The 13709-nt window shown below is 45.1% G+C and overlaps 1 protein-coding gene across 2 annotated transcripts in view; it reads right to left on the bottom strand.

Annotated features, from left to right (window-relative positions):
- The window catches only part of LOC119375966 (ubiquitin carboxyl-terminal hydrolase 10), an 86768-nt gene that overhangs the window by 37509 nt on the left and 35550 nt on the right, over positions 1 to 13709 (bottom strand). For both annotated transcript variants that reach the window (XM_049410845.1, XM_037645993.2), the window contains exon 7: positions 5593 to 6040. In XM_049410845.1, the coding sequence (XP_049266802.1) occupies positions 5593 to 6040 (448 nt within the window). The remainder of the gene's footprint in view (positions 1 to 5592; positions 6041 to 13709) is intronic.

Below are 13709 nucleotides of genomic sequence, written 5' to 3'. Positions count from 1 at the left end.
TTTAAAATATCGCTTCGCTAGTTCACGGAATTTCTGGCCTTAGCCGTTTCGCGTTCTGCTGTTTTCTAGCCACCTGTCAAACACGATTAGCTCGGAGCCTCAGACGAGGGAGACGATAAACATGGCATCCTAATGCTCCTCCACCTGTACACCAAGAACATAGCTGGATGCTCAAGTGACGAAAAGGATATATATGCTGAAAAAAAAAAAAAAAAAACCACAACAACAACGGACGCGAACTTAGTAGGCTGTTCAGTTGAACCACGATTGATTTACATGTTGCGTTAATGACAGACCTCCAACCTCGGTCTTCTGCAGGGAAGATAATACGCTTAGTCTCCTCCTCTCCTAAACTGCGAGGGGAGCCCTATTCTGGAAAGTTGAGGGGTGGAGAGGATATATGGTAAAGAAGAAAGTTCGAAAAAGTGTTGCTGTTGGATAATTTTTCATAAAGACAGAAGTAACTGTAACGGTATTTTCCGTTACCGTTACTGCGAAAAAAGTAACAGTGTTACAGTTACAAGTTCCTCTAACTTAAAAGTAACCAGTTACAGTTACAAGTTACTGAAAAAAGTAACTAGTTACCGGTAACGCGTTACTAGTAACTAGTTACCGCCCAAGACTGTCAATCTGATGATTGAGCTTCCGCTTGCAGTTGCCGAACTAAAGCGTTCTGAATTATCGTCAACCCATGAACACAGAACGAGTGCGAACGAGTCACTAAGTAGCGCAATTTTCGACAGCCACGACCTTGCGATGCACAAGCAGCAGACGACGATCCCAAAGCGAGCATCACGCAGAAGCAGCCAATCTGAGGTCTTGAATTTAACTTCAAACATGTGCTTTTTGTACACTTGTTACTGTATGGAGGAGCTAGCTGAAACGGAGAACTTGAACACGGAGAAACACTATTTACGACGAGCCCAAAATGGTGGCGCTCAATAAAACGCTTCGTTTTCTTTTTTTGCTATTTCCGCAATTTTTGCCAAGTCGACAGACGCAAAATTTTTTTTTTTATATAGCACTTCTACGTCATTTTCAGTGAAGATATTTTGGAATCATATAGAAAATGGGCTACAGAAACTGAAAATGCGATTATCCAAAAATCACATTTTTTTTGGTCCCCCGTTAAAAGTAAGACCATGTTTGTGACTCGTAATTCTCTCCGGTTATAACAGACCCATTCAGTGTTTACATAAAAGTCTGTTGTCACAGTACTTAGATTTTACATACTCCCTTTACAACAGACCAAAATCCTCTTCCCTATGAAGGTCTGTTGTAATGAGGTTATACCGTAATTTCAGCTTTTTTTTTTCTCTCGCAAGCTGAAAGAGGCACCTCGTGGCTCTGCCGGTGCCACGTTCGCTTGCCTGCCTATAGTGGAGAAACGCGAGCCACACAAGCACGGCGTCTGGCGCCACGGCGAGGGGGGGGGGGGGGATGACGACGACGACGACTTCGGTGAATAGAAGGAGAATTCACGAAATTTTCAAACCATGACCATCAGTTCTCTTTCGCAAAAGCGTACCAGAATTCCCTGATGCTATAGACCTTTTTTTCGTGGGCGCCGCCATATTGCCTAGCAGGCGGCGCCGTCCTTGGTCTGGCAACCCTCTGGCGTGTGCGAAGCTCCGCGTTTGTATGGAAGATATACGTGCGGCTGCAGTTGCAGCCAGTTTATTTCGTTCTGGCGCACTGAATTTCGTATCAAGTGATGCGGTGAACGTAGGAAATGGATCTGTGAGACGTCCTGAAACGGTTTGATCCGTTCAGGGTTAATGATGTTAATATACGACGACGCGAACGTATCGCCAGTGGCCGATGTCATATTTTACGCACTGACTGTTGGAAAACCACGTAAATATTTCGACCTGTTCTAGCAGGGCAAGCAAGTGGTGCCACTCTTAGCAGATACAATGAATCTTTTTCTTGGACTGTAATGTTTTAGTTTTTTTTTTCATTCACGGTGTGTTTATGCTGTTGCACCGACTACCGCTCGTACATGCCGTTGTGCATGAGCACGCAGTCTCGATTTCGTGGCGCGGACGGCATCTGTTTGTTGCTCGCGAACAGTTACCTATCTTGTTCCTCAACTTTAAGGTAACCGCTTATTACTCGCTCGTTTATTGCCCACCGGTGTGGACGAAGCTACCTGTTTACAGGGATGTGCTGGTACATATAAAAACGATGCTGATGTTGACATGCCGGCGCGCTTCTTTTTCCTTTAAAGGGCCAGTAAACAACCCCGATGTCCAAAAAATGTAATGAAAAGAAATATGCGCACTTTTTCTATGTGAACATGCTGCCGCAAGAATTTTGCGAGTAGGTGCTATAATAAGGAATTTACAGGGTTTAGAACATCCGTTTCAGCTAGTTTCAAATTTCCGCGCGGCCTCACCACCCTTCTCCGCCACATGGAGGAAAAGGCGTAGCCCGTCGTCGTGACTCCGCCCACTTCGGCAACGTGACACGACGTCAGCAATTGACGTCATGGGCGAGCTCGATCAGTCGCAATGCACTTCCGCTTGCTGCGGCTCCTGGTTGTTTATTGTTTATATTGTCGCACGTGCTCCGTAACGTGACAGGCAGTTTTCGGCTCTTCACTATTTTTAAACCTTTGTGACAGTTCACAATGCAGCAGGAATGCGTGCTTGCTTTCCGAGACGTCGAAGGGGCGCGAGAGAAAAGCCTGAAGGACCCCGTTTGCCGCGCGAGCAAGCGCGACCCGTCCGAGCTACCGGAGATTCCCCTCTCCCCGCTCGATTTGCAGCCGGCAACTGAACAACGCTTCGCCTCATGTCGAAGGCGAAGTGCGTGCAGGTGCTATGCGGTGCGAGGAATATACGCGCGACAACTGCGTGGCCAAAACCGCATCACCGCAGGGCCAACAAATAAGGTGCAGTTTCGTAGCGCTGGGTGGGAACAGGAACTGACGTTAACTTGACAATTGTTTGTTGAGACCTGGTTTAGACCAATCGACAAGCTCAGTGCTACGTCAACTCGGCGATCGCCGAGTTGACGTCACTGCGCGTACGAGGAGGATTGGTCAGGCGTAGGAAAGAAGCGCGGGAATTGTTTGTCAAAATGAAGGGTCTGCGCGGCGCGCAGCGCTGTAATACTCGGAAAACGTGATCGCCGCGGTCTACTGTACGGATTAGCGAGCTTGTTTGGCAGGTGTAAAAAAAAAGTCACAGCCTGTTTACGGGCCCTTTAAGAGTCGTGATACCTGAGTGGATTTCGGAGGCGATAAGATGAAGATGGTTAGAGAGATTCTTCTGCCGGTGAGGCACGAAGTGCTCCCGGGCTCGAGCCTTTGATCAGCATTGAAGGTGATTCGAGTTTTTTTTTGTAACTTCGTCTACCAGATGTACTGTTTTTGCAAAATTCTTGCTGTCGTTCACAAAGCTAAGCAGCAAAACTGGCAGTTGAAGAAACACTAGACAAGCGTAACAACGTGATTTTATGTCGCGCGTAGAAGAGAATTAACTATGTTGCATAACATTGCGCGACAGGTCGGACACTGTTCTTGACCACGTAAAAATTTGTCTTCCTGAGGTAGTTGTTCCACACGAAGTGACAGAACTCTTTTTTTTTTTTTTTTTTGCTATTCGCCTTTCATATAGCTCATTGTATACGATACACCCCGCTGTCTTACGGAAGTTGTGACCTCACGACAGAGATCTCGCCACATCCTTTTCATGTAGCGTTCAGTGAATGGTCGGGTTTTACAAGGCTGGTACGGAGCACGAATTAAATGTATGATGCCGGTTACCCCGCTGCGAAGTTAGGGATTTCTCGTCCGTGCTAATACCAGTATACGTCAACTGCAGCGATCACCGTGTTGAGCCGAGCTACGAAGCTAATTGTTAGACCAAACACATCATATTAAAGTATGATAATACAACGAAGTGAAAACAACTCAGGTGGGTACTCGAGTGGTACTTGGATGTTCTGCACTTTACCGGACAGGGCCGTACTTGACCGCTTATGTTTGTTCGCAAATCTGGCCATATCCGATTGACATTTGACTGCGTGGAACACTGGGAATTCCGGATATATTGCGGCACTTGCCAATTTATAACCTGTAACGAAACACAAACGATGTACCTTGAAGAGTGCACAAAACCGCAAACACCGCGCTTGGTGATGCACGTCACATACTTATTCTGGCAGCAGTTTACTTTTTATAGTTGTTAGAACAACCAAAAACGGCACAGTGGTTTCCCGTTGGCCTTTCGCTGGCTGACATCGTAATAAAAGTGAACAAAATCTGCAGGTCGACCTAAAACACGCAAAAATTGTTCGAAAACGGCACTCATCCAAGCACCAGCCCGCACACTCCGCGCCGTCGCGCACGAGCCAGAAAGGAGGAAAGCGCTGGTTGCCAGTCCGGTCCTCCTCGCCCGATGCAACGGTCTATAGTCACTTCGCAACATGGTCAACTCTATGGGTTCTACATTAAAGGTCTTGCCTTCAGGTTCCACTTCACCAAGGTGTTGGCTGTCATGTCAAAGATGCAACACAGAACACCTAGCAAGGACCTTCTCTTCCGTGAAGCAAGTCTCATGTTCGTTTCACAACGCTGGCATACCAATGTTGCTGGAACACACCAAGTTTTCCGCTCGACTGCGGTGGTTTTTCAGGCTGAATAAACAAAGCTTGAAAGAATGTGGTAATATTTATTTCGGAGTTTACGAACTCTAAACTACCATCACGGTAATCATTTTATTATTAAACAAAACCTAATTCAGCCTGCAAAAACTGAACGTGGTTCTAGTTTACGAATTTTACCAGCACAACCCTTGTCGCATGCAGTGTCCTGTGTCGCAGCTGTCCCTACACTAATGGAAGGTGACTGAACTCGATAGAAAAATTCTATTAAAATTTCTACTCCCTTTCTAGAGAAACTGTTGCAGGGTGGGACACTTCAGAAGGTATGCTTTGTAGTGCGACATAAAACAGAAAAACAATAAAGCACGGTAGACAGTCCCTTTAAAGCAGCCAGCCTGCCAATTTCAGCCTCTTTGCTGGTGCTCCTGAATAACACAACAGGACTCCCGACCTTGAAGGCTTTAACTAATACTTTCAATTCAATTTGTAAACACAAGACAGTGCTATTCAACAGCCCAACGAAGAAATAAATTTGAAAAACGGTAGCGTGTTCCCAAACAGCACGAATGTGCTTGTCATAGCAAAACATTTACCAAAGAATGCTGACGCTACTCATGTTGGTCACCGCCGATAGCAGCTTGTGCTTTCATTCATTCACCAGAAGTGAGCCACTTCGAGTGCTTATTTAATTCAATTAAATCATAGATGCATGCACTACTTACGTTCCTTTTACTGCACTTTGTCATGTACACAACAACACTTTGAGGCATGCCTAAGCTGACAAGGCATAGCCAAATGCAGCTGTTATATATGCGAATGTATGACAGCTGTATTAGGCTGTACTGCACAAAATCAGTTTGGAATATTAGCTTTATGTCTTTCAACAAGCCATCCAGCACATGGACGAAGACGTTCAAAGTAGTATGCCAACCAACAGACAGGACTAAGGATAACAGAGAAAAATACTTGAGAAAAACTCACTTCCAAGCTTGGTGTCAACAGACTCTGGTACAGATGGCCTGCATGGTCGCACTTCATCCTCACAGTCACTGGTGACACCATCACGTGCAAAGGGCACTACTGGCTGCCGTTTGTTCCCTCCTTCCGCCTCACTGGAGCCCTTCTTGAACAGGTCGGCCCAGCAGCGCGTGGCTGATCCAGACCCATTCACTACAGGAGGTGCAGCAGTCGACTCTTCAACTGCAGTCACTGCTTTAGTTTGCTCAACAACAGGCACAGCTACTTCAGGCACATCAGTGGGAAAAGTGGTTGGCAAAGGAGATGCAGGTTTGGCCATCTCATGCACTGCTTCCTCTGCCTCGCTGGAAACGCTACTGGCCAAGAGCTCTGCTGGTTCCACATCATCGAGAACTGCTGGTGATGGCTCACTGGTGCTGGTGGTCGCTGGGCTTGCCACTTCTTCTTTGGGCTGATATATAAATGCAAAAGGAAATGCTAAGAAAAAACAAACATCTAATGTGCAGGTTCAAATAGCTTTTAACCCCCGGCTAATTAATCTGATTTAATAATTAGCCATAAAAATATCGTTTCATAGCAAAGCGAATGTATAAAAAACAGCGCTATGTTGTGAATACTTTCAAACTAGCATAGTGCAAGCAACACAAGTTTGGCGTACACCAAGAGCCAACACTGTTACGAGTACCACCATATTTGCTACCACAAAGCTTCACGTATGTGCGGCAGTGTGAACACTATTTCTTTCAGACCAAAATGCTTATTTAAAAAAAATTAGATATAAGCAGTGATGTGATAGATTGAAGCCAGTTTGGAGCAGCTAAAACCTCGCTTTGGAGCGGCATGACAACCTTTTGGAGCAGTCGCCAAGCAAACAAATTTAAACACGAATATTTGTCTCTAAGCTGGACCAGTTGTACTGCATGTTTCACAAATACACGCATCTTTACTTAGAATATCCCAAAAGATGAAATTAGTAACTGTTCGTCATTTTTCTGCACACAGCCTTAAATTAAATGTCTTTAGAGACGTGACCTTATGCCACCTAGCATTTTCCCAGAATCCACCTCATATTTGTGAATGAATGACTTTCCCTGATGTTCCAGTTACAGTACTGGAAGAACAAGCTATGTAAATTTCCCATGCATTCTATTTACTATCCAGAAGAATTATTCTGATGACGATCATACTTTCAGAACAACCTAGGGCTTTGCTGCGTGGTGAAGCACCTGCATGCTGTTCTTTATGAAGAGAATCATTAAGATCCTGGTTCATGGACAGTTACTAAAATACAGGGTTTAATAATCGGTCCTTTTGCCCGACATCTAATTTGTGCTCCATGTATTTAACTATTTTAACTTCGACAAGTCTTCAAACAGGAACAGTTGCTGCGGTCGAGGAAGAACCGAGATACCAGGATGCTAAGACACCATGCTTTCAAAGCAAAACCCCACAGTTCACTGCAGCACGTGGAATTGTTGGTAAGGTCTGTTGATTGTATGGTCAAACTTGACAAAAATAAGCACCATGCAAGAACTTTTATGGAAGTATATTACAACACATAGTACAATTTTTTGTAATACAAAATAACTAATGGTCTATCCAAGCACATGTACTGCTTACTGTAGTTAATGGAATCAATCAAATAGCTTGGTCTCTAGCATGGTCCACAAGTCAGAAGCTATATTATTAAGGGGGGACGAGGGTCTTAAAATAGCAAAAAATCGTAAAAATTGTCAACTTTTAGAAATCACTATTTCAGGTATTTGTAGTCCAAATTATGCTCCGGAAAAATACTATGTTATGGCAAAAGGGCCTTTCTTTTTCTTACATGCTCAAAAAATTAAATTTAAAATGTTTTTAAATCTTGAAACGCAATTTTCTCAGCTTTGTTATTTTTGTGAAGTGAATCTGCCTTACGGAAGTTTTGAGGAGGTTTCTATGAACATATTTAAACAAACTTGGTATCATTTTTTTCAGCAGCACCTGAACTACAGGCTAAAGCTTTTCTTTTTTTCTGAACGTTGATGCAATTGTAATTATTTGATAAGTACCAGCTAATTACTGGAAGCTAACTTTTACCTTCCAAGTTTGAAAATTATTTCTGATCGAAGAAACAGCTGTTTTGACATCTAATTTGCTTTAGCCTGTGAGGTGGACCTTTTAGAAGAACCATGTAGCCCTGAAAAGTAACTTTTTGTATTCCAAGTTACCATAACGAACCGTAAGGAATTACCTAATTACAATGAGGAAATTTGTCATAACTTCCTTTCTAAATGAAATATTTGAAATGTGTTTGCAGATTTGAAATCTCCATTCAATTATACGCATGCACGCCAGTTTTCATTAAGATAGGACAATAAATAAAAAAAGTTTTTTCGAGACCCTAATCCCCCCTTAAACTTAATAAATGTAATCTTACAGTATGACCTAGTAGCAGTAGAAAACTTTATTTACGCAATATGGGCCTGTCTCAATTGTTTGGCAGGGTTATGCCTAGAACTACTCCAACTACATAGCACTCGCCACTATGATCCACTGACCACTCAAAATTAGTGCTAAAGGACCCCTGACAGCGAAGTTTTTGTTTGTGATGTTTTTACTGCAATTTGTAGCCTTTGTCTGGTAATGCCAAAATTGAATAGTAAATGCTCTAACGTATCATTGCTAGCGTAGTTGTGACCAATTTTAGCAACACTTCAAAAGTCCACCGACGACGACTGCCCGACCTTCGATGCTGTCCTTCCCAATGATGTGACCCTTCACGACTACATCGTGATTGATGATTGTGTTGCCACGACTGGTCTCCCGACCGATCAAGAAATTATTAATGTCGTGACCACATCGCACCTCACGGGAAGTCTCGGAGGCGCTTTTGGTTTTAGAGGGCGTTTGCCTGAGCACTTCCGACAGTTTGAGTGCTGTTGGCCATTTGGAAGAGTTAGGAAAATTGTAATGTCAGCCGGAATCTGCATGAAAACGCAGACGACCATTACAAAATACTTCAGCAAATAAAGGTATGCTGGTCCAACTTGATTTTAATGTTGTTTTTCCTATTCATTCGTTAATTCAGCATTCGGTTAATTCAGACATTTTTTCTGGTACCGTGAAATCCGAATTAGCAAGCTTTTACTGTATAGGCAGTGGCAATCAGCCTTGCCAAAAAAACGGGAACAGACTTCCTGAATAAGCCCACCACACGATCCTGTGCTTCTCCAAGGAAGGTAGATTATTTTTGAAAATGGCAGCTAATGGCAGCATTACTTAGTTGAAGGAGGTGTGAGCGAATCGTTATCCTTAACTTTAAAAAATCGAATCCAACAGGCATTTTTCTCCCAATAAATAGTTTCCGAAAATGGCCTGCACATGAAAAGAAAACCGCAACCGCGTCGGCGATGGCCTCCTGTCAGAAGAGTCGGACACAGTGTCATCGCCATCACATAATGGAGTAAGAGTTTGCGTAGGATGCTTTCGTGCGCGGCTGAGCTGTGCGCGTCGTATTTGTTCTCCTGTGAAGTGCAACTGATGATGTCCCGCTGTCATTGCGAATGTAAAAAAAATGTAAAACAATGAGGTCTGGAAAAGTGTTAGAGGGTCCCTTTAATCACGCAATAAAGTCGCTGCTGACCACATCAGCGCGTAGTGGCGCTTGCCAGAGCTATTGTGGGCGGAAATGACGCCGATGCGCGCCAGCCTATGATTGGATAAATGTAACGTTAGAAGTGATCGTGGCGCGGCACCAAAGCTGAGGTTACTATTGAGTTTCGTTTTCCTTTTCTGTGATTTTTCAATGAACTCCAAATAGACGCCGTTGCAACAAAAATTACGCCATCTCCCGCTAAAGGGGACCATGAGGCGATGCGAAGCCGGAGCACATGCACGATCGCGTTCCGTTGGCGTTCGTTGGGCATGCTACCGACCTCGTGTCGTGAAACGCGAAGAGGGACGCTACGCGCGTCGTGTCTTCCATCTAGCCTGGCCGTTAATTCTCACAGAGCGAGCGGGGAACGCAGTCGACAGGCGGGCGAGAGGGGGGGGGGCAGCGTAGGAGAGGAGAGAGAAGGGGAGGGGACGCGCATGCGCTCGAGCTCATCGCGGCGTTGTGCAGGAGAGAATTTCGGCATGTCTAGCCCGCGTTTCAGAGGAAGAGTGGAAAGGGGGATGGGAGAGGGAAAGTGGAGAGGGAAAGAGGAGAGGGAATGGTGAAGGGAAGTGGAGAGGAGGTATGTGGAGAGGGTATGCGCATGCGCAGTGAGGGTGGTCACACCGCACACCACCACCACCACCACCGCCGGATTGAGCTCGACCTTAAAATACTTCGCATCTAAAAAGATCACTACAACCACAAAGCACGACAGAGACACTGGCTGCCATTTCGCCTGTGGTTTTAGGGGCGAAGCTCCTTAAAGGGACACTAAAGGCAAATAACAATTTATGTCAAGAGTGAAAGCTCAATGTATGACGTCTAAAATGGCAATATCAGCAGCAGTGCCCTACATACAGAGAAATTAAGGGGGAACATGAGTCCTGAAATTTGTTTAAAATTCTTTATTCATTGAGATGGAACTTGATGAGATTATGTATATTTGTGTGCAGATTTCAAATATGCAATTATTTTTGTAGTATAATAATTAGTTTTACAGATATCGAACATTGCATGTGCTTTTTGGGAGCCATAGTTTGGCTAAACTGAAAGAATGGATGTTCGAAACTCATTTGAACAAAAGTTATGCTACGTTGAACATTCGCCAATGAGTATGTCAAGATGGGATTTCAGTCACAAGTGTGCAACATATCACAACTTTTGTTTAAATGGGCGTAGAACACCCGTTCTTGTTTTCTTGCACTCTGCAGTCATTCCAGGTCATTCTGATGTGTTTATTTACTTTGTAGCTCTCTCAGTTTAGACAAGCTATAGCTCCCAAAATGGCACTTGGAATTTAAGAACTACCGTATTTACCCGAATCTAACGCGCACCTTTTTTCCGGTAAAACGAGTCCAAAAATCGCATGCGCGTTAGAATCGAGTACCGAAAAAAAAAAAAAAAAAAAACTCGGTTATCGTATTGCCATCGACATTTCAAAATGGCTGCCTGCTACGCACCTTGGCCACTTCTGTCATTATTGTTTCAGTTCGTACGTGTTCTGAGGAGATTGCCATCCCTTTCTGCTTTCGCATCGACGGCATGGAAGTGCCGACTCCAAATACTCGACGAGTGCACCACGTTGTAGCATTTAAAAGAATAGTTATTACATGTGCTGAGACGGGCGCAAATAGAAGCAGAAGATTTTTTACAGCAAAGCTTCACGAAAAGGTTTCAGTGGACCAAGGCAGGGCCGGTTTCCCGAAATCGAAGAGCGTTGACAGAGACAAGGAGTTGTCCGACAGCGACGAGGACTGATCCATTATGCGACTCGTATTGCCGCCGTAGTGGTGACAGTTTTAGCGGCAAGGCCCGCTTTTTGACTTTGTGTTTTACTTTTCTGAAACTTTAGTTCTTTAAAACCCAAATACTTGTTCTTCTGAATGTGCAAAGTTTGACTCCTACGGACTTTTTTGTTCTTTTCTCTCACGAAAAAATAGGTTCGCGTTACAATCGATGTATGACTTTTTTTTTTTTTTGTCGCCGAAAACTGGTGCGCGTTACAATTGAGGGCGCGGTAGAATCGAGTAAATACGGTACATACTGTACAATAAAACAAATTGCATATTTTAAATTGGCACGCAAATATACATAAACATACTTGCCAGGTTTGGAGAAACAGAATCCAGGAGATCTACTCAACGGGGGTGGGGGGGTATAAAATATGTCGACCGCCACTGATCTGTACACAGAGTCCAAACCGATAACATCGCTTACGCATAGTCTGTTTCACGTGCGAGTAAAAGCACGCTAGCGCTAGGGATGAACGCGGTTGAAGCAGAGATGAAACGACCCGGCCGTCACCGTCGCACGAAGGGCACATGCGATAACATCGCTCAGCGTGCGAGGCCTGTCGTCACTTGCTTACCAGTTATTTCGTCGAACAAGGGACCATAAGAGGCACTGTTGAGATGGGGACGGTCACGAGCGCTGGCGAACGCGCCATCTTGACAGACATCTTCACAGATAGATTTGTGTGTACACAAACGCATCATCTACCTAGAACACATTTAGGATCAATTTTTAAATTGCGTGTAGCGCATCTGTACGCGAAACGTCCCACCTCGCGTCACCGTGACGCACGAGGCAAAATTGGATTTCCGGGAGATTTTCCTATGACCCGTACAACCGGGAGAAACCTACAAGATCCGGGAGTCTCCCGGGTAATCCGGGAGACTTGGCAGGTATGCATAAACTCAGCGAGTTTCATTAAAATCGATAAAGAACTTTTAAAAAAGTTATCAGGCGCAGTGCACCCCCTTAAACTAAATGTATCACACGATGAACGCCACGAGCGGGACATTTTGGAAATGATCCCGACGACGTGAGAGTCCGACTTCAATTAATCACTCGTAATCAAACTAGCTACAATAAAAAAAGAACCTTCCGTGCATCAAGCGGCTTAATAAAATGCTGCTTGTTCGCTTCTGTTTGATTCATGGAAAAAAGAACCTCTTTGGCGTTGCCACGGGGAACGGCGCGCGTGGTTCAAAGGTTCCGTTTTTGCCGAACTGCGCTTCGTCTGGCACCCTGCTTCGCTCACGTGGTCGCGTCTAAGTGGTAGTTTCGGTATCGCGTACTGCCGCCCGTGTTTTGCGCGCTCGTGAAAGTCGTTCTGACAGAAAGTTCGACAAAATGCCACATGCATGCGACATTGCCGGATGCCCGAATGGTGCATGGCGCCAGTGCACGCCTCCGCACAGTAAAGGCGGGCAACGTTTGGCACGGCAACAGTGACATGAGAAAGACCGCTTTCAGGCGGGTGATTTGAAGTGAGCTAACGCAATGCGGACCACTAAAACGTGATTTTGTTTCAAAATAAGCACTTACTTGGCACAAAAGTAGCACTACGAGGTTTCTGGACCAATATTTCAACGATCAACGTCGACTTACTATTTACCTTTAGTGTCCCTTTAATACATTATTTCTATCGGGGCTTTGCCGGGACCAACCAATTCGCCGTAAAAAGCGGGTAATCACAAAACCAAGGGACATATAATCGAGGTTCCACTGTATCTGTTGATTTGACTTAACGAGGTTCGTCAAGTACAACCATCACAGCTGGATGTGCGTGCTGCCCCTACTGCCCCTGACTTTTGAGAAGGCATATGAAGCATGCATACGTTTCTCATGTCTTCTTCCTCCTTTATGGCACACTCGCTTACGGACAGGGGTGCGACCTTGTATGCACATTTTAAACAAAACGTTAGTCCTCGCTCCACGAGTTTGGCCGAGGCTCGTGCATGCATACCTTGTTCGTAATGTTTACACAAACCCAGATCGTGTGCAACGAGGACAAGCATTTTACATACCTGCCAAGTTTGGAGAAACAGAATCCGGGAGATTTACTGAACGAGGGGGGGGGGGGGTACTGCGATAGCAATTATATGGACACTGTCAGCGGGATTTTGCGGTCGCCGTTGATCTGTACAGAGTCCAAGCGCGCTAGCGCTAGGGACCAACGCGGTTGAAGCAGAGATGAAACGACTCAGCCGTCACCGTCGCGCGAAGGGCACATGCGATAACATCGCTCCGCGTGCGAGGCCTGTCGTCGCTTGCTTACCAGTTACACTGATCGAGCGGCCGTGCCAGTTATTTCGTCGGGCAAGGGACCATAAGGGGCGCCGGTGAGACGGGGACGGTCGCGAGTGCTGGCGAACGCGCTATTTCGACAGACATCGGTAACGGCTACCCTTTTAAGTGCTGAGCTTTAACACAAAATTTTGAAGGCGAGACAACTTGTGGGATAGATTTGTGTGTACACAAATGCATCATCTATGAAATATTAATGGCTGATATAACGTATAACACAATTAGGATCAATTTTTAAATTGCGTGTAGCGCATCTGTACGCGAAACGTCCCACCTCGTGTCACGACATCAAACAACAGCCACCTGCATCACGAGCTTGTGTTGGCGCCACAACTCTTGCAGGCACTCTCTCCTAGCGAAAACAGAGCGCACCTTTTTTATGTACTTA

Source organism: Rhipicephalus sanguineus, chromosome 1 (genome assembly GCF_013339695.2).
Source record: "Rhipicephalus sanguineus isolate Rsan-2018 chromosome 1, BIME_Rsan_1.4, whole genome shotgun sequence".
Classification (NCBI taxonomy): Eukaryota; Metazoa; Arthropoda; class Arachnida; order Ixodida; family Ixodidae; genus Rhipicephalus; species Rhipicephalus sanguineus.
This window is presented reverse-complemented; position numbering and strand designations above follow the sequence as displayed.